Consider the following 27,075-nt stretch of genomic DNA (forward strand, 5'->3'; position numbering starts at 1 on the left):
AGTTAACAATATTTTTTAGTTTGTGGATGTTCATTCATCATAAAATAGGTTTCTTTTCCAAGTTAGCGTCTAATATACTGGCTTTTTTTTTTAAAGAACTTCTGTTTCTCAATAGATATACAGATTTGAAAATTGATCTTAACTACAAACTTGAGGAATAAAGTTATCATATCATACTATTTTGATCATAAAATAATTGATTTAATCTTTTATTTTCTAAATTTTTTAGTTTATCAATAAATTACAAAGTTATATCTATTAGAAGCTTATTACATTTTCCATTTAAAAAATTCTCAAAACATTCTGAAAAAAATATATAAAACAATTCAACCATATTTCTTAAAAATTGTTGTTGTTGTTTGTTGACAAAATGTAAGTCATGTTTAACAAATTATTCTCGGAGACAAGGAGGAGAAAGGAAAGGAAGTATTCAACTTTTCTCTCAAGTTTTTTTTGGTAGATAATTCCACTCTTAGGTTTGGTCCAATATTCCAATAACCAGAGTACGTTATCTTTTCACACGTTCACACATTTTGAATGAATTATTAGATGAGATTAGATGGTTCACATTTCCAAAACATATTTTAAGTTGAAATTGTTGAGATAAAATATGAGTTATTTGATCTTTCATCTAACGAATCCAATTAGCTGAATGCATGAACATAGAAACGCTCTTACTGCAGGGATTTCGATCCCTAACAAGTAACACCCTCCAGGGTATGGCATGCCTGGCCTCATCTCTTGCAAATTCATAATGTTTATGCTATTTTTCTTTTCTGCTCTGCCTCCCACCTTATGCCTCATTTCAGTATGTATATAGGGTCATCAAAGATGTATAATGCATCATGTATAACAAATAGTATTAAAAAGAGAATTTCATATTCAAATAGAACTCTAATTAGCTGTAGCTATTCTTAGGTTGTCTATTGCTTTTGAAAAAGATACAAATATTATATAGTTTGCATGCAATGGAAAACTATATAATGCAATTCAATCCTTTTTCCCTTTTCGGTGCCAACTTGCTAATTACTTAATTAAGATTTGGACCGTATCAAACTTTTACTTTTGTATTGATATTGATTAGAGTTTAACTTTATTTCAATATCGTTTTTATATTTGTCCTCGTCTTTTGCGTGCTATGAGAAATTTTCAGGAAGAGGAGAAATTTTCGGGAAGGGGAACATGGTTCCTAATGGGGGGAAATAGCCTTGGAAGTTATATCTATTGAATATAATACTTAGCCTTATCGTTTAATTGCAACCATGCATAACATAGATATTTTGGTATTATAAGAGAGGGTTGTTATTAGTTCAACTTCAACTTTGGTTGAAAGTGTCTATGTAGTAGAAGAGATAAAGACAGAAAGTGAGCATCAAGGCACAAAGTTGTCTAGGTATAATGTGGATTGATTGCAAGTGGCACCAAAATCAGCCCCTTGTTGTCCAATGGTGGCTCCTCAGTTTATGAATCAGAAAGTTTACCAGAAAAAACGACCACATACCAGTCTTTTATATTGGAACTCTGACCTACATACACATCATTGAACTTTTCCCTCTCTGATAGTACGGTGATATCTGAAATTCAGTCACTTGTATAATAACATTCCTGAGAAATATAAAGCACACCGGATTTGTGCCGAGTAGGAAATTGGCAAGCTTGTTTAAGTTTCTCAGTGACAAAAAAGCACTTGCATTTTAGTAGAAGAAATTGGCAACATTACTACCAAGTACCAACCACTCTATAGATCCACTTATCAAACAGCTTTATCATGCTAAATATCATTGATTTGTATTTCTCTAATACTTCAGTGACATACTAGAATGTCTGATTTAGACATTTGTGAATCTGAGTCCAAGGAATTTGAATTCTTTATTTTAGGCTAGATCTCTGCCACAAGTGTGCAGGAAACCAGTCCTTCTGTTTTTTTCATTATTACGATCTAGTCTTCCATTTTTAAATTGTTATATTCAAGTTATTTCATTAGTTGCCGTTCCAGAAAAAAAAGTCATTTCATTAGTTTTCTTTTACCCAAACTTTTTAAACTATTTTTTCTTCAAATAATTCAAAATTAATTTTTTTAAACTATTTTAAATTTAACTTTACTTAAACTTCACAAATGAAAATATTATTTTTTTATAGAAGGCCAGCATACAGAGGCATCACAATAGTGTTAAGAATCCCAAAGGATATCATATTTCATATAAAAAAAATTCAATTTTTTATTCTTCATTACCATAGCCTTACACTCTATAAAATCTTCTTAAGTTTTATCAAAATTTTATGTTCATCATTTTACAAATCACTTTTATTTAAAATATATATTCTAAATCTCCAATTCCTTGAATAGAAAAAAGACAACATGGGGGTTTTATGTGAAAAATAGGATAAAAGGACTTCATAATAACAATTCAAAAAAATCAAGGTGTTAAAATATAGTTGAGAGGTTAAAGTTACATGTTAGACATATAACAACAACAAAACCTTATCGCACTTACCCACTAAGATTAAATACATCATAAGAGTTGGTTTCGTCAAAGGCTATATTTTCAAAAATATTATTATCATTAGATCTCTGTTAACCGTCTTTTTAATTGTCTTTGTTGGTCTCTTTTCACAAAACTAAAACTCATGCAGTTTAATGGTGCTTCTTGTGAGCCTTTTCGTAGTTGTTCACCTTAACTAATTTTTCTATGATCTTTTTCTTGATTAATGCTACATCAATATCTCTTTGTATACAATAATTTCATATAATTTTTTTTATGACCAACACATTCATCTTAATACTTTTATTTATGCCACAAGAGAAAACAAATACAAGTAAAAAAAAAAACACTGCTTAAAAAGGTTCGCTTTTTTCTGTGCTGTGTGTCTTAATGTTCTATTTACCATGTGAAAAAAATACTATTGGGTTGTAAGACTGAGCTACGCATTATGAAGAAAATCTCTCTAGAGTTCTTGGTGTGATAACATCAACTCCGTCACCATTTTTGAAAGCGACAGGTACTTTTTTTTTTTGAGTTCTTGGTCTAGTAACAACAATTCTGTTGATCATCATTTTTGAAAGGGGCGTGAACATTTTTGTTGATAATGAGCCTACATCAGGCTTTTTCTAATTAAAAGAGAACAAAAAGAAGTAAAGACCTATAGGGTAAAGGTATCGTTACAGGAAAGAATAATATTTAAGAGTAACATTTCTTATTTTATTATTTTTTATATTTAATTGTACCTTTCTTTGTATTTCTTTATTGATAAATATTAATCGTTAGTTTTTTTTTTTATTTGGACGCACCAAATAATGTCCTAATTATTTATACCTTATGTAAATCATTATATTTCTCTTTTTCTAATTTTCTACTTCCATGCTATTTGTTGAATTACTTTTACTTCTTCCTCTTCCCTCGTTACACTTGCATATGGATTGATCAGGTTTTAAAAGAAAAATACCTGAATTAATTGATTAATTGAGTTTAAGTTAAATTTTTTAATTAGATTCTTCACTTTTTTTTAATTAACTCAAATACAGGCAGAATAAGTTTGTATTGATACATTTCATTTATTTAAAAAATTATAAAATTAAAAAAATCATATTACACATTAACTTGTACGCATTGATTTTTTTTATTCTTAGAGATTGATTTTACTGCTCAGCCAACTTATTCATAGACCCCCTTGGTCTTATTGCTTTGAGTTAACTCAATACACAATTGAATCCAAATTTTATTTATTTAAATTCCATCGGGTATGTCCGATTCAAAACTTTATTAAAACTCGTAGTTCTTCCTACTTGTCACCCAAGTGTTTATGCATTTTGAAATCAAAGACAGTTTAGTTGAATAATGACTTTGGTTTAGTCAACTACTTAAGGAGATAAAGATAAAACTTGTCTCGCTTTTTTCAGAAAAAACATTATAAAAAAAATAAAGATCTCCACCTTCTACAAAAGCATTACCTTAAGGTTTTGTGTTACACGTTTATTTTCTTTATTTATTTGAGTTTTAAAATAAAAAAATAGATCATACATTATAAGTATAAAACAGTTTTATAACATCACTCAATCATAAATGATTATATATAATAAATTCATTAATTTTTATAATAACTATTTAAAAATCATACAAACTATAATTTTTTATTAATTAATGATGTAAATTTTTTTACACCAATAATATATAACCATATAACCCATCAGCATATATATATATATATATATATATATATATATATATATATATATATATATATATTTGAAATATTTTTACAAATTTTATAATATCATCTTTCATTAAAGTTGATATTATTAACTGACGTGAAGCTCTATAACTTAATTAAATTGTTCCAAAAGAAACCATTGATATCTTCTGATTGTAGGAATTGAGAGAAAAAAAAAAGTAACTTAAGTTTTAAAAAAAGAAATAAAAGGTTTTTAAAACATATTTCTTAAAATCATTATTTCTGTTTTAAATTTATTATTTAAGTAAATAAAAAAATATTATTATTCAGTGTGTTTTCTCCATAATTAAATAAATACATTGCATGTATATGCTGAAATACTTTTAATTTTTTCAAGAATAAAAAAAAAACTCGGAATACTTTAAAAGAATAAAAAGTTTAACCTCACCAGCCAATCTACGAAGTGCCAACTGCAAAGAGACAAAGAGGAGAGTCGTTGGGACCCGCATTACATCTCTGGCCAGACGGTGTTTACGCGTTCCAAAGCTACTCCAAGCTCCAGCTGCCATCTGATGAAATGAAATCAGATAATGAAATACTCCTTTTTTTTGTACAAGGATGATTAAATACTTAAGTAATGGTGTTTTTAGGTCAATAATCAGTGATTATTTTATTTGAGGGAAACGTCCCCTCTATCCAACAAACTACAATTGGACGCAAACCTCTAATCACAGTATTCTTTATAATTTTTTAATCACTACGCTTTGATTCATTCACTGAACGGGGACACGGGACTGGGACGGCAATCATCGCTTTACTTAGAGACCCCCTCACAAGTCCCAAGTCACAATCAATGTTATATTCATTTATATTCAAAGACTATATAATTACACAAAACAATTGTTTACAATGATCATTTAATTGAAATACTTTTATTAAGTGATTATGTAGAACAAATTATCTCCTTATTCCCTGCAATTGTAACTATTATCAAATTGATTTTTAAAATTATTAAAAATTTAAAATAATCCCTAAAACTAAGGAACATCATTAAAATTAGTCCACCATATGTTAATATAATAAGTTAAGTGTTCTGCTAATTCCCACGTTTTTTTTTTAAAAAAAATTCTCAAGGAATGTTGCCTACCAAGCAAAAATTTAGGGTACATCTATTGAGAATATAGGAGTTTGTTTCGGTACCTTAATTACTTGTATCAATTTACGTTAGGTCTTAGTTTTTTGCATTAATAAATTTGATCAAATATAAGATTAAATTAAACAAAAAGGTGTGTTTTTTCTTGGTTAACGAACAGTATATTACTAGAGGACATAAAGAGTCAAAGGAAGATTTGAATAGAAAGAAAACAAACTCAAATTTACGATTTTCTGAAACTTGGTAATTGATATGAACCGTTGAAGTGATTAAGTCGACCTCCTCACAACAAATTTTGCAAAAAATGTTTGATATTCAAATATAATATAACTGTTGGGAAAACAAATTTCTTATAATTAGATTTGTGAGAAATAAAATAAATGTGAAATAATCATACACAAAATTGATAACCAAGTTCAGTCAATTATACCTACGTCTTCATATTGCAGCAAATCTTTTATTGAAAGAAAAGAATATATAATAGGTGTTTACAAAACACTTAACTCACAACCCAATTACTTTCTGAAAATATAAATATTATTTTCTCTCACTAATGTTCTCTTTCTATTTTTTCCTTATTGGAATTGATTATAATAGTTATAGCATGGTAATATTTATACATGCATGGATAATTTACATTTCACTCTTTTTTTTAATTTTATTCTACCCAATAATATAATGGTTCTCCATTTTTTCTCCATAAAAGAATGATACCCTCCATTTTCCACTTGAAGGCTAATTTCAATTTGTCTTCATATCTCGATCAATGCAACAACCTTCTCCAGTTTGTTATTCTAACAAACCAATTGAAGTTGAACACAACTTCAGTTTGTCAATAGTTACCACCTTAGTTAATATATCTGTACTTCCCTGGATCTTTCTCAATGTTAGCATCTCATCCTCAAGCAAAGATCTGATAAAGTGATAATGGAGACCAATGTGCTTTGTTCTAAAATGTTGAATTCTTTGCCAAATGTATTGCACTTTGACTATCACTATGCAAAACACTTTTGTATTAGACGAATCCCAACTCCGTTAACAATCCCTGACGCCATATCAACTCTTCAGTGGCTTCTGTTACTGCAACATACTCAATCTCTGTAGTGGATAAAACAACAATCTTCTGTATTTGCGACATCCAACTAACAGTTGTAGTACCAACAATAAAATTGAGATACTTGATACAAGAGAAGTCACTTGACTTGTTGAGAAGGAGAAAGTAGATCCTAAATTTCAAGGGTATGGAATATGAATAGATATAAACAAGTAATCAGTCTGTCGATAATGAAAGGAACTTATAGCATTGGTTTGCTCCATTTAATTTTACGTTAAAATTGGACATCATATTCATCTAATCCCCCGACATAGTGTGCCCATTGTCGGATCACATGTATCTTTTATGGATCATATCATGTTTCTTTAACTTATTCTCTATATCATCAGGTGTTATACTTTTACAACGGTCAAGACTTGGATCATTGAGTCCTTTACCATGCAATTATTATCCATTTGTCCATTGATTAGTGTAAGAGTTCTGGGGTACATAGGGGATTCAAGAACAGACTAATAGGAGAATACAGATGCTTGTAAGAACATATTCTGTATCCATATGTTCTAAGGGAAGCTAACCAGGTAGACTAATTATGGGTTAGAAATAAGGTCTTTCAGTACAAATTAAGCGATTGTACTTTGTCAACAATGGTGCATAAATATGGGAAGATGTATATGATACAGGGTTACCAAATTAATGTGTGTTTATATGCACAAGGAAATGGCTGCAGAAGACAAGATGTTTCTAATGGGCATTTAATATAATATGTACAAGAAACTCAGCAACTTATGGCTATTCAATCTGTTTGTTTTCCAGCTCTCTCTTTTTCAAGCAATATTCCCTGATTTCACCAAGATCCTTGAGTTGTCTTCATAATATTGGTTTGAAACTTCCAAATGTTGGTTTTAAGAAAGTTGGAACTTGCTTTTCTTAGGCTGATGGATATTCCAGCTCTCTCTTTCTAGCAATATTCCCTAACTTCACTAACATCCTTGAGTTGTCTTTCAAACTATTAGTGGAACTCAAGTTTTATGTTTTTGATTGGGAATAAAATTTTCTTGTAACAAGGTGAGAGCTTAGTAAGCTTCAACTTGAGGGGGAGTATTGAGAATCTGAAAGATATTCTAAATGATATTGTAATAAATGTAGTTTGTAGGCATATAATCCCCTGATTTACAGGAAACCAAATATCCTGTATTTATGTGCAATCAATGCTATAGGCCTATATAAACAGGCATCCACTATATGCACTAACACAGTTTTCACTCTATTATTCCTCTATTTTTCTCTTATTTTACACAATCATATTAATTGATGGATTACTGGATCAATTAGAAGAAACTTCAAGAGACAAAGCAACCTAAGAGAATCGCCACAAGCAATTACTGAGGTAAAGGGGAACCATTACAGTAGAGTTCTCTGAATTAATGTTCTTCATAGTATGGAGGTGTTGGCTGAATATACTGGTCATCTTCATCCTGTTCATCTTCATCATCCTCTTCAGCATCTACCCAATTACTGCGGTGATGTTGTGAAATTGCTTGACCATTATCTTGCATCGCATCTGGATAAATGTACTAATTATATAGGTTGCTAATGGAACCACAACAGCATTTGTTAAGCTCATCATTAACAAGTCAAATTAACTAACCTTGAGGTTCTTGTCCATGATCCTTTTCAGTTGGTCTGGAATATCAGTCAAGGTAGAGACTAACAGAGGATGCAAATAGCAATTTACTTTAAATTAAAGGGTTTTAAACATGCAAATAAGTCTAAAATCCAAATAAAAGGTTTCACTCCTAGACCTAGTGTCTGGTTTGAGCATCCCATACTTTGTAAATGCTCTCTGAGAATTCAACCAGGTAACAGATGTAAAGAAAGCAATTATAACATTTGCAGCCACAGCATCATGGAGGACAGTAAATCGTGATAGAAATGCTAACATATTGGGGCAAAAAATAGCATCAAGGATACACATTGGAATCAATGGGATTATTTCCTGGAACTGAAGTTAATCCTGAAATTTGCATTGTGCTAATCCTTTGCATTTCTCTTTGCCGATCATCATTCAAAATTGTTTCTCCTTGTGCCCGCCGTTCTTCCAAAGGACTAATGCTTTTAAATGCACTTGCTGCAAAATGAAAAGGTTAATGAAAATTTCAATCAATAAAAAATCATCCAATTCAATATTGAAATTACCTGAGAGGTCAGACCAAATACGGGTGTGATCAGATGGAAGCTCTGATGACACATTTGCTCTGCAGTTCTCTTGCTGCATGTAAGATGCATTTCTTTCTTCAGTATGAGGGTGTGTTCTGGTGGCCCCCGCAAGAGGTTCTGAGGCAGCCCCCTCATGAAGCTGAGAAATCAACATGGTAGCCAGTACAAGGGTGGCATCAAAATTTGAGTGAGATCCATCTTCCAAACCAAATTTAGGTGCCATAAGAATAGGTCTGCTTGCCAAACACAGAATCATAAAAGAGAATTAAGGTAAATAGCAAGTAATAAAAACAATAAAATACTAACATGAAAGTAAAACCAGAATGTAGGAAAATATGTCTTTTAATTTCAGTGTGTGTGTAGCATATTTCTCCACAGTAAAATCCAAGACAAGTATGTCTTTGCAACTTTTCACATTTCCTTATCTCTATTTGGGATTTAATAAACTATTATAAGTACACTGATCAATAAGCAATCTGCATATTGCATAATGCCATAATCTAAAATAGAAGGTATGCATTCATATTCATAGGACAATTCATGCCATTGAGGATAAATTGTGTTTAGATACTAAATACATCTTACTCGCCAGCTTTCTCAAAATGCAAATGGAGGTCAACTTCACAGCCCTCACAAAATGAAAGAAATGCCTGCAGTTTGATGAGAAAAATACCAAGTGAGTTTCAATAAGTTAATTAGCCTTAGAATGTAAGAAAGAAAAAATAACAAAATTTCTGAAAGATAACATGATAAAAATTAAAAAATCTGATATCAGGTGACTGCAATCTCTAACAGTTGCTAAACTTACCTCTGTCAGCCAAAAATTTAAAAGCAAAAGGCTTGGCTTACTATACCTTCAGTTCTTTTACACTAAAAGTCACATCTATTGGATCTCCAGTATGAACATACTGCAAAAATTCTTCTTTAGGATCTATCCACAGTTGGGTGTGCAGCAACGTATCATTGTCTGCCATGAAATCTCCATGCATAAATATATACATTTTTCAATAAAGCTACCAACAAAAGCATCCTCTTTACCTTTGGTTGGGTCCATATAACTTCGAAGTTCAACTGCCTTTCCACCAATTTCATTTGAAGCATCAAGAGGTAGAGAAGAAGGTTCTGTTGCAATGATAGTGATCTCTTGAAGAGATGACTGAAAATTAGCAAGTAACCTGCTCAGATCTCGAGGGCTCACAACAAAGTTGCTGGGAAATTTTTGCCTATCAAGGGACAAGTGTTGTATGTCAGGTTCTACATTGCAAGTAATCCAATAGGTTTTTCTCATACCTGCAGTTAATGAATAACATATCCTTTTCAATCCACAATAGGGTCAAATATGTGTAAGTGCACACACACAATAGCAGCATATATGATGAGATGCCTAACACCATGTATATAGTAGATAGGACATCCAATTATTGATAAATACTCAAGTCCAAAGAAGGATCGAGTCCATTAGAGAAAAATTGCTACTATAGAATTTTAGAACCTTCATATGCAACAGACTTCAAACTCTATAGAAGGAGTTATGTTTAGTCATGGGCTATAACAATCCCCTAAGCTGCTCAGCAAAATAAAGGAGGCAGTTGACATGCCATAACAATTACCAGGTAGAAAATATCACTAGTTTTAATTCAGAAACCAACTACATTATCAAGATTGTTTCAAAGACAAGTAAATGATTAGTCTCCAATGGTAACCCAAATCCAATAGCAATTGCTACTACTATAACTTTCCCCTTGTTGACCAACCACCAAAGATTGAGTATATATTAAATAAGCATATTACCATTATAGCAATCCAAAATCCACTGCAGTTTGGAAGCATCTGGATCAGGCAGTCTCACGGTCAAATGGTCAATATTCGTAATAGGTGTCCTGAGAACAGCACAAACAGCCTAATCAAAGTACGTGGGCAAGAAATGTTCACTTCAAAACCTCATTTAAATTAAAGCGAGAAAAGGCCTTTTCACACCTTCAGAAGCACACTGCATTGCACGGAATTGCCGGAAACGTTATACGCATCAAAGAAGCCAGGCTTGAGAGCGATGCATTGATAAGCAGAACGTGATGAATTAATAGTATGGAAAAGAAGCTGCAACAACGAATCAATGAACAGAAATAAGTAGTGCATAAGTGAAGTACTACTAAACAGCCAATAATCGACAATCCTTATTTCGATTAAAAGTACTAATTACAACGCAAAACCCTAACTAAAATGTAAGGAGGTGCAGAAAGCTTCTCCGGAGAGAAAATGACGAGAAATAAAAATATCTTTCCGATTAGTAAAGTGGCGCCATAATCAAAGCGTAATTTCAGTTTCTCTGAAGCTGGTTCGGCATAATCGTCAAATGAAATTGCGTTCGGATTGAGAAATCGTGAAACGGAAATGAAGAAAGCGAGAGTTGCAGAGGAATGTTATTGTTACCTGGGAGGAATAGACTTGAATAGCGAGCTCGTTTCCGATGCGTGCGAGACAAGTGATGCATCGCGCAAAGGTTTTTAGAGCGTTGTCGCTTAACGAAATCTCCATGGTTTGACACAACACACTGAACAGTGAACACGCGGTGAGGAACGCGCCTATTTAGGGTTCGCGCCTTGGCGGGTGTTTCACTAATGCCCGTTAAAGTATTTAAATTAGTAACTATTCTAACTTCAACGTTGATGGAGGAAATGCCTGGTTTAAAGGAATGAATAAGGGTGAAAGGGAAAAGACATTAAATAAAATTAAAGATTTGAATTAAAATATATTCATATTAACTTTTAAGGATGTGATTTGATAGATGAGAGTGAAAATGAATAAAAATATAAAAAAATGAAAATGATTCAAAAGACATGAAAAATAATATAAAATAAAATAGTTTGATAGAGATGAAAGAAGATGTTAAAGGAAAAAAAGTTCAATTAAGGTAATTTAATAGATAAAAATATAGATAAGAAGAGATAACAATTATGAGATAAATTGATATTAAAAGTGTGTAAGAGATTCTTCTAACTTTTTCTTTTTTCATTTGTTTGTTTCTCTCTTTTGTGTTAAGTATGATCTCATATTCTTTATTTACTTTCACCTTTTTTTTTCTCAATTTAAAATGAAAGTTGAAGCTCATGGATCCCACATAATTTTCAAAACATTCAATCCTCTTCCATAAGTAACAAACACCCCACCTTCCAACTTTCATTCCATTTCATCCTTACCCACTTTCACCCCTCTAATTTTTACTAGAACCAAACATCCCAAAAAATTTCATCACAAATACATCCAAAATGAAAGCAACCAAACAGAGCCTAATGACTCACTTGATGGCAGAGAGTTTTTAGTTTTTAATTTTTAAATAAAATATATTTGACAAAAAATAGAGTTAAAAGATATTTTAACTTAATTTCAAAACACTTTTAATTTATTTAAAAAAAAATATGTGAATTTAATTTTTAATTTAAAAAATATATTTTCCTTGCACTTAACAATGGTACTACCTCCCCCGTCACCACTTGCACCTTAAATTAATTTTAATACTCGTTTTTCTATGTAAGTAATTTTAAAACACTATGATAGAAACATTCAAATTAAGTTTAATTTAAAATTTAAAATTAGATAAAATTAAGAAATGACAGTTGTTTTAATTTTTTTTAAAACTTATAACTAAAAAACACTCTAAATAGGCCCTAAGTCAAGTGATCCATAATTTGCATGCGAGGAAGTTGAATAGATAAAACTTATAAACATTTACTTAATTCTTTTAGTTTTTGTAAATATAAAATTATTTATTTTTAGTCTTTAAAATTATTTTATTTAATTTTAGAAATGTGTTCAGGTGTTTCTTCCAATGACAAAATGTCTTGCATCGCAGGTCAATGATAAAATTTTATAAACATCATCGTCTCTTAATCTATTAATGTAGCATGACGGAATCATTGGAATACCATAATAGACAATACGAATGCAACAATTCTAATAATCCCGGTAAACATGAGGTTTGAACAATGTGATCTTTGTTTTTCATGTAAAATCATTTTATTTTAGTCTTTCTTAATTCATTATAAAAATGAGGATTATACATAACACATATTTCTACAACAAAAAACTAAAATAAAGAGTTAAAAGTAAACATTACCTTATTATCTATCCAAACTAAAAATATATTTAATCATAAATCTATTAAACCAAACTACTTTTATTATCAATGGAGTGCCTATGTTTTAAAGTGATAAATAAAGAGAAATTTTGAAAATTAAATTAAACAAAGAGTAAAAAGGGAAAAAAAATGAAAATTTGTTATTAAAAATCAATTATGATTTCATCTCAGTTCAGTGTCATTCGAAATTTAATACGGATTTGGTTTGTGTACACGGGATACTTATCAATATAGCATTTGATGCCTCTTCACCTTTTCTCTTTTGTCTATTTCACAATCAGCCCTAGATACCCTTTGAAGGTGGATTTTTGTTTCTTTTATAATTCTTTCATATAAATAAATTAATAATTAAAGCATAGTTTTTACATTTTTAATTCCTATAGTTTGAAAGTGATCTATTTAATCCTTATAATTTACATTTTAATTCTCTATCTCTTTTAGTCTCGTAGTTTAAAAGTGATATATTTAATCGTTGTAGTCTATAAGAACTAAAAAAAATAAGAACCATAAAATTATAGGAATTAAAAAGACCACTTTCAAAATTATAGGGACTAAAAAAAAATTAAAATATAAATTATAAGGACTAAAAAAATCATTTTTCAAACTACTGAAACTAAAGAAAATAAGAATCATGAAATTATAAGAACCAAATGACTAATGTAATCTAAATTAATATATTGATATAAAGCTGGGCCAATGCATGCATGTAAGCACTTGTTTCAGAAACCAACCCTATGGTTTGACAGGTTTTACTTGAAAGAATTAAGTCGTGCATGAGATTGTAAAATTTTAAATACATTCTATTTTGGGAGAATTGTTTTTAGAAGCCTATTTTGCGATAAATTATTGTATGATTTGGGTCTTCGAAATTATCAACTTTTCATGATCAGGTTAATTTTTATGTCATATGTAACAGAATCCTTCAATATATATATGAAATAATTAATAAAAGTATGTGATAGTATGGGTTTTAAGAGATCCAAATAGATGACATTTATAAATTAAATAATTTAGATATTATTCTTGTGATATTATTTAGTTTTATTTTAATTTCTTAAAATACTTAGATGATGACAAGTGTATAGTTGTTATTCATTAGTATTATTATATATGGTAAAGTTTGCATTCTATTGAGACATTAATAAATGAAATCTGAATTTTATGTTTATGTCTTTAGCCTTTTATTTATAGTTTTAATGGTGTTTTCTTAGAAATACTGTTAGAGTAGAATTAACACTCTGTCATTATGTTACATATTACGTGAAAATTAATCCTAAAGAAAGAAAGGTACGAAATTCAAACAATAAGAAAAGAAGAATTTATTGCCTACTTAATAATGGTACGCAAATCATAACTTTACCAATTTAGTTGAACCTGGGGGGAGTGTTAGATAATTGTAAAATCTCACGTCTAACAAGTAAAAACAAATAAAAGTGAATATAAACATTGATGAATTAAGTTCAATTAGTTCAAAATTCTTAAAATTCCATCATATGACATCGTCTGAGGGAAAATTTAATTTATATTTGTACAAAGCGAATAAACAAAAAAGAATGCCAGATTCCCCTTCCACCTTTATATGCTGCAATTAACAAATCATTAGTTACTTAAGGAATGGGGGATTTTCTTTTGAACATTTATGCCAAAGGTTCACTGCCTTCCACGTTAAATTATCAGAGATTTAGTTAACAAATTTACAATAGCGTGAATTCTACATATCATACTGAGCTGTGAAATTTATACTACAAAATTTGATGATTGCACATAATTTTGAGATGTAGATTATTGGTTGAAAACTTTAAATTATCAACTGACTCAGTTCACAACTAGACTATATAGCAAATGATATTGATCGTTCATATGTTATCATGTTATTTAGAATTTTTGTAATTTTTTATTTAATCACTTAATTTTTCAGCATTTGCCCAAGATGAAGCAACATTTTCTTTGTATTAGTCATCGACGGCAAAAAATTTAGCTAATTGCCAAAGTATAATCCAACTTATTGTTAAGAATGTTAGATAAGAAAATAAATATAATTAATTTGTGGACACTCAAAAACTTATTTGATACTTAGTGAAAGAAAAAGCAGAAATAAGAGAGTCTGTATGAGATAAGTCATGACATAAACAAAAAGAAAGGGATGGAAAAAATGATGGGTGAAGTGTTTGGAGGGGAGAGGTGTTCATCAATTATTAATCTTCTGCTGTTGTGATCGTATGACTATAAAATCAGCATCGGTACAGTAGCATTATGTATGGATGTAAGGATTAAAATGAGAATTACAGACAAATATGCATACTTATTTAATGAACTTTCAAGTACTCTGCATGTATTGGGTTTTCTCAATTTCTTAAATATTCTGGATGATAATCAAACTTTCCTGTTCGTAGTTATGTGCTCATTTTTCTTTTTGGTGAAATACAGATTCAGTATGTTGTTAACTTGAATAATATTCAAACAGTTTGCTATGTGTTGGGATAATCATTATATGATTTCTTCGATGGTATGCTTTTTTTTATTTTTTATTTCTTTTTATAACAGATGGTATGCTTATTGTTAACGACGTAATCATTTCATTTTATATCAAAATGAATACAATTTTTTTATACATGTATACAACTCCAATTGAATGCAGCTAGCTGCTTTATCTACCTAGCTCTAGCACCAAAGAAAAAAAAAACAGCAAACTAAATTTCCCTCAACTACATACGTATGCTACAGTTGGAAAAAATAAAAATAACGAACTATGATAAAAGAATTTAAAAATTCTCTTTATGAAAATCAAACTTGGTGTTGGTTTTTCTGGAAAAGTCAAGAGAAAGCCTCTTAAGTTCTCCAACCAATGTGTGCGCCCCACAATAGAAAACACCTGAAAATAATTGAAAGTATTGAAAATGAGCTAAGATCATATAAATATGATGGTATATTGAATTTTGAAAAATTAAACTAGAGCAACATCAGTACTTACCAACTCTTTTCCCAGGGTGTTTGAGTGCAGTATGTTTGAAAACACTGCGCCAATTTGGTCTAGCAAAATGTGTCTTGACCCTTGTCCCTGAAACTATATCCACACCACTTTTGGCATGGTGGAGCGATTGAAGCATAGTGATCAAAGCAGAACGAGCATCTCCTTCCTCATACACACTTGTGCAATAGTTATGAAGTTCAATTATTCCATCCTTGTCATACTCGGCAACATCATCCATCACACCCTTGAACCATTCGAAGGAACCTTGTTCACGAGTAACCCAGTAGAAATAGGCACGGTTGGTGGCAAAAGGTTTCCTCTTGTTGTTCTTAACTCCACTTTCTACCATCCCTTCTTCTATGTCTTTCTGTTGTTTCATGTTGTTTAGCACATCTTTGAGTATACTAATCAAAGGGGTGGCACCAATTCCTAGTCCCACAAGAAGGATTACTTCGTAGTTTTTGTAGTCTTGGGCTGGAGCTCCATAAGGACCATCAATCACCAGCTTTGGCATCCTACAATTAATTTCGGTTTCACTGGAGTCAGTAAAGAACCAATTTGATGTTTTAATTAAATTATAAAACCATTGTCTCTAGTTCATAAGTTACCTTGGTATGTTGTTGCCTTGTAACATATCAGCTCGTAGAAGACCACTCTGGTCACTACTTGCTGGTTGACATGCCTGCATCAATGACGTGAATTGAATAATAATGTAAGTTATATTGTGCAAACATATTTGAGGAAAAGTACTAGCATATTTTTCCCAATGAAGAAAAAGTGGTTGTCAAGTGCAGAATTCACCTTAGCAAAAACAGCCTTCAGTTGTGATGTCCAATCACCCAAAGTCCTAATGTGAACGCTTACATAGTCATCTCCTGGGGCTGATGTAATAGAGAAAGGATGCCTACAGATGCCACACGACAAAATTGTTAATTTTTTCGTTAACGTCTCTCCCCTGATTTTAATGGTAATATGCTATAAAAATATTAAAGAAAACGAATGTTCACTTACCATTGAAAAGGAGAGACATCTGGGCAGTTCACAAAAATATACTGTCCACTAGAGTACTTAAATCCTTGTGGTTTAGACATGTGCAAGGCCAAGACATTTCCCGGGTACACTGCAACCTGAATTTTAAGAAGAAGAAAACGTTAAAATTTTAGTATAAGGCCATTTAATAGCAAAAATGAAATTAATTCAAAGAGAGAAGAGAAGGTAAAATCTTCAGAATTAATGTACCTTCAAAATCTTGACACTTTTGTAGCCAGACCTAAAAGCACGAAGTAATCGCTCGCATGCGTATAGTATCATAGGAATTGCAAGATACATCCAAGTCTGTGGCAATAAATTGTGTGACCAAATTAAGAAGAAAAAAATTCATATAAAGCAAAATTAAAGGGAAACGGAGATATATAGTGCATGCATATGCATACCGTTTTCTTGTACCATTCCTTGGAGAGGTACAAGTAGTAACCGTGAACGATGAAAAGCCCATAGACGATGACAAAAAGATGGTGGGAGTACCAAAAGGCATTGAACCCGGTGAGCCTTTTGAGAGGTTTAGGGAGGTTAAGCCTGTTTCGTCGGAACCAAGGTTGAGCCAAAGTGTAGGCTATTGCCATAAGCACCACAATGGCTATTCCGGTCCAACCCTCGGTTCCCTTCACGAACCACCAATAATTGTTGGGCCTGTCTTCTCCAAAAAATGGCTTCATGGGCTCATATTCCTCGTCCGTTGCGTGCAACAACCTTGGGAAGTCACACGTTAAATGTGCAATTGCATGTATCCCAACCCCAATTGCAATGCCAAAAGCTATCACCTATAGAAACCAAAGTCATGCATATTTAGCTAATTAATTAAAAATAAAAAAAAGTTTTAAGAGTAAATTATTGCATAAAATAATTATTAAACAATTAGCACTATACATAATCTTAATCAATATCCATAATTATTAAACACATGTGTCATGTGAAGATTGATCGAGAAGATAGTAATCGTCTATTCAAAAATCATTTAATAATTAATAATATCTCCATTGATGCATGTATATATATATATATACACACACATACGTACCTTGTGAAAGTTGATGTTGTCATCAAAGGGAACAGCCATGCCTAACTTGGTCTTACTTCTGAGCCAAGTGATGGTGTTTCTGCAAACTGGTAAAAGGATCAAAGCCATGTTGAACTTGAGGGTTTCAGCAGCACCTTTGGCTGAAGTCACACAATAGCCCATGACGTCGAACACGGCACGGTGCTTGTATTGGATGAACTTCCAAGTGAAAAGGGCAGCACAGATTGAAAGCCAGAGGAGAATAACCCAAATCCGTTTCCAATTGTCCTCCACAAAGTAAGCCAGTGACCGGAAGCCACGCTTGATGGGGTTGTAATCTTTGGTTGGGACTAGCTTCTGGCTCAGCATTTGACTCATGATACGGCTATCCGTAGTTATGTTGGTTGATTGTGCTGGGGCTTGCAAAAGAAGCATTTCCAAGTTGTATATCTGCATGCAAAAATAACATGACATGCTTCAATTAAGTTGGGTAAAAAGTTTAGTGAAAGTGACGTGTTTAAGTTTAAATATTCTCTATGTGTTTAGGCAAAAAAATAAGTTGGGATCGATTCATACTTTACTACTATAAGCTAAAGTAATTGGCTGGCAATTAATGTGCCATGGCCCATGGGTCAACCGGTTAAGCATGTGTTTTTTTGTTTTGTTTACTATAGGTCTTTTTCTGTTGGAAACTTGATTTATCCTATGAGAAATTAGTCCCTCTTGTTAGACTCAACCCCGTTGCTAAGCATATGTAATCTGTGTGTTGAAAATTTTGGAAGGAAAATAAAATAAAATTTAAGGATTTAAGTATGTTCCTATCAATGTCAGTTTTAAAGGAGGCCTTGGGCTCATTTCATTGGGCTTTCTGAGTACTGTATTTACGATAGTTGTACAACAAAAAGAGTAAATTCTTAGTTTTCAAATTTGACATTTTAGTTCATTTTTTTTAGTATCTAACTTTAATAAAATGATATTAACATTAGACCCCCTTTTATTTTTTACAAAAATGGGAGTGAAAATAAAATTGAGAAAATAGTTAGATAGAATATAAACCTCAATGTATCCAAGGTTGTCGGGATCCAACTCCTCGATGATAAGGGCTGCATATTCCTCTGCCCGATCTTGTATTTTTGACAGCTTATTAGCGGAAGCGCTTAAGGCGATAATCTGTAAAATGAATCACACTAATGTTTACATTTCCATAATATTCATCTAAAAAAATGAGAGAATAAATTCTTAATTTTTTTTTTATCATAGTAACCCTCACCTCTTGAACTTCTTCTTGGGTGATTCTTCCGTCGGCATCTTTGTCCACCCTGACATGAATTAAAATTATTTAGGGACAAGTCACAGGAAATGGGTGAAGATCCAATCAAAATTCATTAATGTTGACATTTAACTCGTAATTTTTTTTCTTGACTCAGATATGTATACGTACATACTACATATAATGTTTCTCAAATAGCTGCTAGCTGATTTCACACAGATTTTTCAATAGTCAACCCAACCATCCGTTGACTCGTTCTTTTTCTTTAATTAAGGGGGAAATCTTTGGTTCCTTCCTTCTTTTTTCTCCTATCCCTTAAGACACCGTTGATCCATTCTTTTATTTATTTTCCTTGTGTATTCAATTTGTTATTTAATATGCTGATTTCTTCTTAGTTTCTACTCTACCCTCGACTATTCAACACCTAATCCTATAGAATATGCTAAGGTTTGAACAACGAATAAAACAAGTCACATCCTTAAAGAATAAGCTTCTTTTTTTGTCCTGTAAGTGTTTTAGACCAATTCATTATTTTAGCCTGGAGGTGTAGCTCATTTAGCGATTTGACATTCATGTGGAATTTACTATTTAGTTAAAATATAGGGTTCCAAAATTCACCATAAATATTGTGGTTAGGATTAAGTTGACCTCCTAGTGAAAACTTTAATTCCACACTAAAAAATTGTAGAATCACCTAGTTCTAAAAGAGTTTTATTTTAGATCATTTTTCAATATTTTAAACAGATACTCAAAGAAAGACATAGCTCAAATAAATTATTTATTATATAAAAAATGTATCTATGTTTATTTTTTTATATACATACAAATTTTTTTTGTAACAAAAAAGTGGATAATTAACCGTAAAATGATTGATAGTGATATGTCATAAACCAAGAACTACACTCAAAACTTCATTCATTAAATAAAGATATTTTTATTTCAACTCCTCATTTGCATTAATTACAAAAAACGTTACTTTAATTACAGTACCTTAAAAAAGTCTCATACCTATTGCTACCTGAAACTTTAGTTGTAAATTAGTATCATGATATTATGGAGTCAATAATTATGACGCATGTTTCACATGCAAATGCATGAAATGCGGCGTTGTTAATATTTTTTTTCTCTGTTTGATAGCGAGAAATAATTGCTAAGCAATGTCCCACAAAGTACTACTTTATAAGGATTTAGAAAATTGATCATGAGCAGCGGAGGAGATTTCTCAATTATGACATTGATAATGAAAAAAAACACGAAGGAAATGATGATGAAGTTGAAGTCTTACATATCAAAGAAGGTCTGGAGCCTTGAATCAAAGCTCTGGTCTGTAATTTGTTCCCAAAATTCGCGCAACTGATCCTTGGTTATGGAAGCTGATGTTATGCCCCGGCGACGAGATAATGCATCAAATAATTCGCCAGCAAACTCCTTCGACTCGTTCATGCCTAGATATCATTTCCGTCCAACATTAATTAGTTTTAGGAAAGGTAATTATTGGAGTAAAACTAGCATAGGCCATGCCAATGATTATTCTGCCCTGATTGCTTTTTTTTACTTAATTCCTATTTTTCTTATTAATTAATTCACAATGATTAAAAATTATTAAAGTTAGTTAATAATCTTGAGTTTATAAAAAAGTAAAAGTAATTTAACATGATATAATTAGAGATTAAAGATAAATTTTAAAATATTTAATAATTTATAAAGTGACTTATGTAATAAAGTAATAAGCTTCTAGATATGACTTATTATAAAAAGGAAGGGAGAAATATACGATGTTGACCAGTCCCACCGAATCGCATTTTTTATTTACCATATTTTTTAACCCATTCTTAATTATTTAATTTCACTAAACGATAATAACTCTCACACTTTTTTTATAATATACACACTCATCTGCTTACACCAATTTGAATAGGTTAATAATGGTAGATAATGATGCAACATTTGATGAAATAATAGAAAGAACAATTCAAGTGTAAAATAAGTATAAGAAAAAATTTTAAAAAAAATATTACTCCACCCTATATTTCATTTGATAATACTCATCATATATACATACATATATATATAATGCAGTAAAAGAATTTAGAAATGTTAACAAAGGTTTAATAAAATCATAAAAATGTCTGCAAGTTTGGAAACTTTTTTCAAAGCCTCATTTCAGCAAATTTTGACAATTGAACGTGGAAAGAGTTTATGGATTTGCGTTGGTTAATTTTGTTCCAAACAAGCACACAATCTAGCGTCCAAAACGCAATTTTTTCAGTATCGGGCATAATTGATCGAATATTTTGTATTTAAAAAAAAAACAATTATTTCATAAAAAAAAGAAATTGTTTGTTCCAAATGCACAGTGAGTGGGGTGTAGTATAAAGTAAAAACAAAAACAATAAAGAATACTGGTGCGTACCAATGCACTGACTGAAGCGCGTTTTGGGCAATTTCCCTTCAACGGCCAACTCATGAAAGCGCTTCTCGACCTGGGACCAGCCTTCGGTTCCAACGTTTTTGGTCATGAACTTGAGTCCCTTGAGGGCGCGAGCAGCACCAGACTTGGTCCTGTCGACCCTATCGAACTTCTTGGACGAGGTCATGCGTTTGAGCTCCTGCGACACCTGCCGGAGCCGCACCGACAGGGAGGAGGGACGCTTCTCGAGGCGGCTGGCGAGCAGCGCCGTCTCGGGGTCCCCGCCCCTGATGTTCTGGACGGACACGGTGTCGTCGCGCACGTCCAGCGTTATCTCCACGAAGTCCTCCTCCTCTTGGTCCTTGAACCTCGCGCTTTTCTTGCTGCTCTTCTTGTTGTTGGGCGTCACCAGCGGGCCGCTCATGGGCCCGCTGAAGCCCACTCGCGTGCTCCTGCTCCCCGTGCTCGACGTCTCCGACCATGACTCCTGCTGCTGCTCTAACTGAATCTCCATCCACTCTTCTTCAATTGCACAAGGCCAGATGAAACTATTGACCGAGCGTGTGATGATTTATGTACTAACTATCAAGCATGGGTTGGTGTGTGAACGTTTTTGGAGAGAATGGAATTAGTTGTTGTTGGTGTTGAGAATATATATATAGGGAGAGAGAGAGATGGTGGTGGTGATGAAGTAAATAACGCGTGAGAGAAGTCAAAAATGTGGGGGACTAATACTAAAATCAAAAAGGCCCATGTGAACAATTTTGGAGTTGACGGGGGATGCAGACTTGTTGGTATTCATAGCCTCCCAGCTAGCTAGCTTCTTCAGACTCCCCCACTCAACACATCTTATTTTATTCACACATAACACACACACAAAAAAAAGTAAAATATGTTTGCCATCATTTACAATTTAAGAAATAAACTTCATCTGGTAACTTTTTTTTATTAATTTGATTACAGTAAAAATAAAATATATTTTTATTAATAATTTCGTTACACGATAATCTAATATAACTAATAAATTTATGCCTATAATTTGATTATAAATGAATTCAATAATTTGTAATGGTTAAATACTTTCAAAAATTATAACTTTTTATTAATTTTTGACAATTTTTTAGTATTTATTTTCTAATAATATTTTGAAAAGGATGAAACAACACTAAATTATGATATATTTTCTGAGTATATTTAAAAAGATAAAGAAATAAAATAATTAAATTTATTAGTTATGTCAGAGAAAAGTTTAACAAAATTATTATTGAATATCGATAAAAAAATATGTTTCATTTGTATGGGAACTAAATTAATATGAAATTTTTTTATGAAAATGTTATTAATACTTTCAAATTTTATAGAAAACCAAACATATTTTACCAAAAAAAAACTTTTTAAATTAGTATTTTAAGTCACTATACATGCGAAATATTGTTATATTTTTCTCAAATTATGTACATGTACTACTTTAACTGCATGTGATCGTATGAATTTGTTATTTGTCACTTTAATAAATACGTATTATTTATTTCCTTTAACCATACATGTCTTTGTATATGACTGCGATCAGATATTCATGATCATAATATTCAACAATTAAAATTATTTTATAAAAAAATATTGAATTATGTTGTATCTAAAAATAATTTTTCAGACTTATTTTTAAAGCAGATAAATAAATCTCTTCTATGTGTCTCTATCTATCTATATAACTTCTGTTTCTTTAAATATTATATTTATTTTAATCTTTGTTCCTTAATTTACAAACGGGTGTAATTTTCCTTTTGCAGATTTGATGTCAGTGTTAATGTACTTAGATGATGTTTTCCCATAATACTCCTATTAATTTAGATGATGCAACGTAGCCCATGGTAACAAAATAAGTTTTTTTTTTTTACCAAACAAAGTAAGTTTCTCGTAGTATTAGATAATATTTACATATTGTTTTCAAATTTTAAAATCTAAAAAAATTATATTTTAAATATGGATTATAGATTGTAGTTATATATAATTATGCATGGGGACTAATAAACCACTTTAGTAATTAGTTTGACGGTACAGTCTGTCAAATTTGACCATAACTAACATTTATAGTTATATAACAATTGGGTGTTATTTACTAACGTGTGTGTGTGGGGGTATGGTACAAGGCATTTAGTTATTGTTTTAACGTTAGAGCATGCAACAAATTAAATCTAATTTATCTCAACTGATTTGATTATTAGACTCAATTTAATAACATTGATGCGTGATGATTAAAAGTAATAGTAATAGAGGATGTGTATGTGCGTCACGTCTCTGGTTTAGGAAGTGTTTGATTTAAATCTCTTAGGATAAATTTGACACGAAAGTTTTAGAAATTGATATGAGTTTCATATCTATCTTTTGTTTTTAATTCAAATATTTCATTTTTTTTATCTCTTTTAACTTTTGTATCTCTTTCATTTCTTTAAATTAAATACGTGTTTAAGCATGAATTGGAGAAAATAAATGAATAATAAAAGAGGTCATTTTCATTTGTTGACCACGTGTTTTTCTTGGGAAATTTACTAATTTGTTAATTTAGGATTTAGGATGCGTCTGAGAGTAAATCGAAAAAGAAAAAACTTATTTTTCTTATTTCAAATTGAAAATTATATAATGTTTATAGAAGTAAAGAATTATTAAATATTACATATATATTATTCGTTGAAATTAGACTAAGTACCAAAGGATTTATAATTAGTTGCATATTCTACAATGAACTAGATTAGACTTGTTTGTAATTTATTATTTTATTTGAAAATAATAAATATAAAAAATACTATACATATTTTTTTCTTTTAAATTCAACGTATTCTTAAGTATTAAAATAAGGATCCATTGTGTTGGTATGACCCGAATAACATTTATTTATCTTTTGACGACCGCATGACATAGGCATAGACATAGACCAAGCCCTATTTGCAAGACACATGCAACTATTGCTCAGCATGCAGCTAAACGAATAGCAGAGCGTTATCGTAGTGATGGTCTACTATAAAAAACTTAATCTTATATTAAAAAATGTCAATTTGGGGTATAACCATATTCTTGACAAATGGACATTTTATAATATATATATATATATATATATATATATATATATATATATATATATATTATTAATTACAAATAGACTATATATATTAATTCAGGACTGATGAATTTATATCTATTTGAAATTGTCAATTTAGGCTGGTCATTTACTGATTTTATTTTATTTTTCTGAACAACATTTAAAATGTGAATTCTAGAAACATGGGAAACATTTAAATAAATAAAAGAAAAATATTCGGAACACATCCTCTAATATAATTTTTTTGAACACACTATTTTTTATTGATTCTTTTTTTTAAATGACAAATTTTTGTAGATCTTTAATTATATTTAATGGTCTTTTTTCTTTGTTTTATAATTCTCACGAGAATTTAATCAAATAGAAAAAGTGTGTTTGAAGAAATACACTATGGCCTAACATCTCGAAGTAGATCTTAATTTCTATATATAAAAAACACCATTTAAAAGGGTCTAAGGTGACAAACTCTAAACAAAAACACATTTTTTGGCAGTACTTGTAGTAGTAACATAGGAGTACTGTACAAATGGCGATTAATGAGAGTTAATGGAGCTACTTTTGTAATAAATGTCAAGTAAGAAATATAAATTACCGAAATAACATCACAGGCTGAAGAGGGTTCATTAATTGTTGTCAGTAATTCGGTAGTAATTAGTACAGTTTATCGCCCCCGAGCAACAATCTAGAAGATGAAGACAATTTCTCATAATTCAGTCAAACGAATAGCTTAGTAGTATCGACTGTCCCATAATATTTTTTTTTTCAGGTTTAAAATAAACTTTAAAAAGAAAACTGTAAAGAAGAATAACAATAACATTTTAATAAAAACAATAAATTAGGAGCCTTACAAAAAAAATAATGACTAATTATTATTATTATTATTGAAATTGATGATTAATTATTTTTTAAGTGAAGTGGAATGGCAAAAAATTAAAATGAAATAGGAGCTTACAATAAAAAAAAATTCCTCTAGCGAGTGAAATTTGAACCTTATTCGTTAAAATAAAAAACACTTTATTTACTACTGTACTAGACCAACTAATAAAAAAGTTATATAAATGCTTAAAGTATATGTCAAACGAGGTAATAAGTAACTTGATTTAGATGATCAACAATTCTCTAAATGTCAAGTCTAGAAGATAAATTTGGTCAATCATATCTAAGTAATGATTTAATCGGTTCCGAATTTAAAGCATTGGGTTTGACAATATATACAAGTGATATATCAGTCATATCTTAATCAGGATAATGGCACAATTAGTTCGATTCACAATCTCAAACTCCAAATTTAAAAGATAAAGGTCAACTATCATATGCTCTTTCCATTTCAAATCGATTGATGTACGTTTTAGCATTTTAAAAAAATTATATTGATTTATATTTTCACTTTTCAATAAAATGTTAAAATATCTATTGTAATTTTTTCTCTAATAAATATTATTATCTTGATATACTCAATGTTGCGTTTATTGAAATTAAGAAAAAGAGTAAAAATATTTTAGCAAATTAGCTATTAATAAATACTATATTGTCTTGAAGTATTTATTTATTTTAATCCGTGAGAAAAGTTGTTAACCATCAATTAAAAAACAATGGAGGGAGTATATATATATATATATATAAAGTGGAAAACTTTGTTTGATAAAAATCGCGCACTAACGTATCCAACTTGATGGCATAGTTTGTAAAAGTTTTACCAAAAATCTGCAGAAGAAACTTTCTACGTACATTTTGGAATGTGAATTTTCGCTGAAATAATCTTCCCTTTTGATTATTTTTTTCATGCACATATCTAAATTCAAAACTTTACTAAAAGAAAATTTTGAATTCAGTTTAAACCGCACCAATGTAATATCGGTAGCTGTCTCAGATTTAGTTTCAATAAATAATAAAATTGGTACGTAGTTTTTTTTTTTTTGTTGGGTGTGGAACAAATTTTATAACATTAAATTCATTTATTTTCCGGGGAAGAAACTCAACTTACGTGTATGTGTATTAAAAAAAAGTGAAGAGTAGTTTGTCATATAAGTTTCACTTTTTTAATTTTTTCACGAGTATCCTCTCCTAAGATATATGAGTTGAACAAGGAAGATGTCAAAGTGAATGAAAGATGTGACCATTTCTAATTATCGAAAAAATGTCAAAAGGGAGTTATATCTACTTGACGGGCATTGTCCAAATGCAATGGTAGACGAGGGAATAGAGAAGGAACAGGTATTTTGAGTAGGAAGAGAAACACAAATTGCAAATGTGTTCTCCGACATCCATTTATAAACATAATAATAATAATAATAATATGTCTCCTTAGGAAATAAACAAAAATTAGGTTTCCACAAATCACTGACTCGTACGGAAAGTTTTAGATAAACTTAACTGTGCTATTGGAAAATTTTGACTGGAAAATGACGCACACAGATTCAAGCCTTGGCTAGCGTTGTGTAGCACGCAACGATAGAATCGCTTTAACGCAGAGCCACACGTTGAAACTATACATCAAGACCAAAACGATATTGTGCATCAAAGCTAACATCTCTCACTATAC

The 27,075-nt window shown here is 30.8% G+C and overlaps 2 protein-coding genes across 2 annotated transcripts; both read right to left on the reverse strand.

Annotated features, from left to right (window-relative positions):
* Window positions 1-7,508: 7,508 nt before the first annotated feature.
* On the reverse strand, window positions 7,509-11,243 carry LOC114399232 (cell cycle checkpoint control protein RAD9A-like). The gene is made up of 10 exons (XM_028361374.1): window positions 11,025-11,243; window positions 10,572-10,691; window positions 10,386-10,494; window positions 9,633-9,884; window positions 9,449-9,561; window positions 9,180-9,244; window positions 8,574-8,827; window positions 8,349-8,505; window positions 8,026-8,060; window positions 7,509-7,938 (listed from the first exon to the last, which is right to left on the reverse strand). The coding sequence occupies exons 1-10, from the start codon at window positions 11,127-11,129 to the stop codon at window positions 7,799-7,801; spliced, it is 1,350 nt and encodes a 449-aa protein (XP_028217175.1). The 5' UTR covers window positions 11,130-11,243; the 3' UTR covers window positions 7,509-7,798.
* A 4,039-nt stretch (window positions 11,244-15,282) lies between these two features.
* On the reverse strand, window positions 15,283-22,086 carry LOC114400548 (respiratory burst oxidase homolog protein B-like). The gene is made up of 12 exons (XM_028363039.1): window positions 21,440-22,086; window positions 20,312-20,471; window positions 19,027-19,075; window positions 18,813-18,926; window positions 17,778-18,206; window positions 17,134-17,520; window positions 16,940-17,035; window positions 16,712-16,827; window positions 16,502-16,604; window positions 16,309-16,382; window positions 15,701-16,215; window positions 15,283-15,601 (listed from the first exon to the last, which is right to left on the reverse strand). Exons 1-12 carry the CDS (start codon window positions 21,948-21,950, stop codon window positions 15,492-15,494), a joined length of 2,664 nt encoding a protein of 887 aa, XP_028218840.1. The 5' UTR covers window positions 21,951-22,086; the 3' UTR covers window positions 15,283-15,491.
* Between the last annotated feature and the right edge of the window lie 4,989 nt (window positions 22,087-27,075).

Source organism: Glycine soja, chromosome 19 (assembly GCF_004193775.1).
Source record: "Glycine soja cultivar W05 chromosome 19, ASM419377v2, whole genome shotgun sequence".
Taxonomy (NCBI): domain Eukaryota; kingdom Viridiplantae; phylum Streptophyta; class Magnoliopsida; order Fabales; family Fabaceae; genus Glycine; species Glycine soja.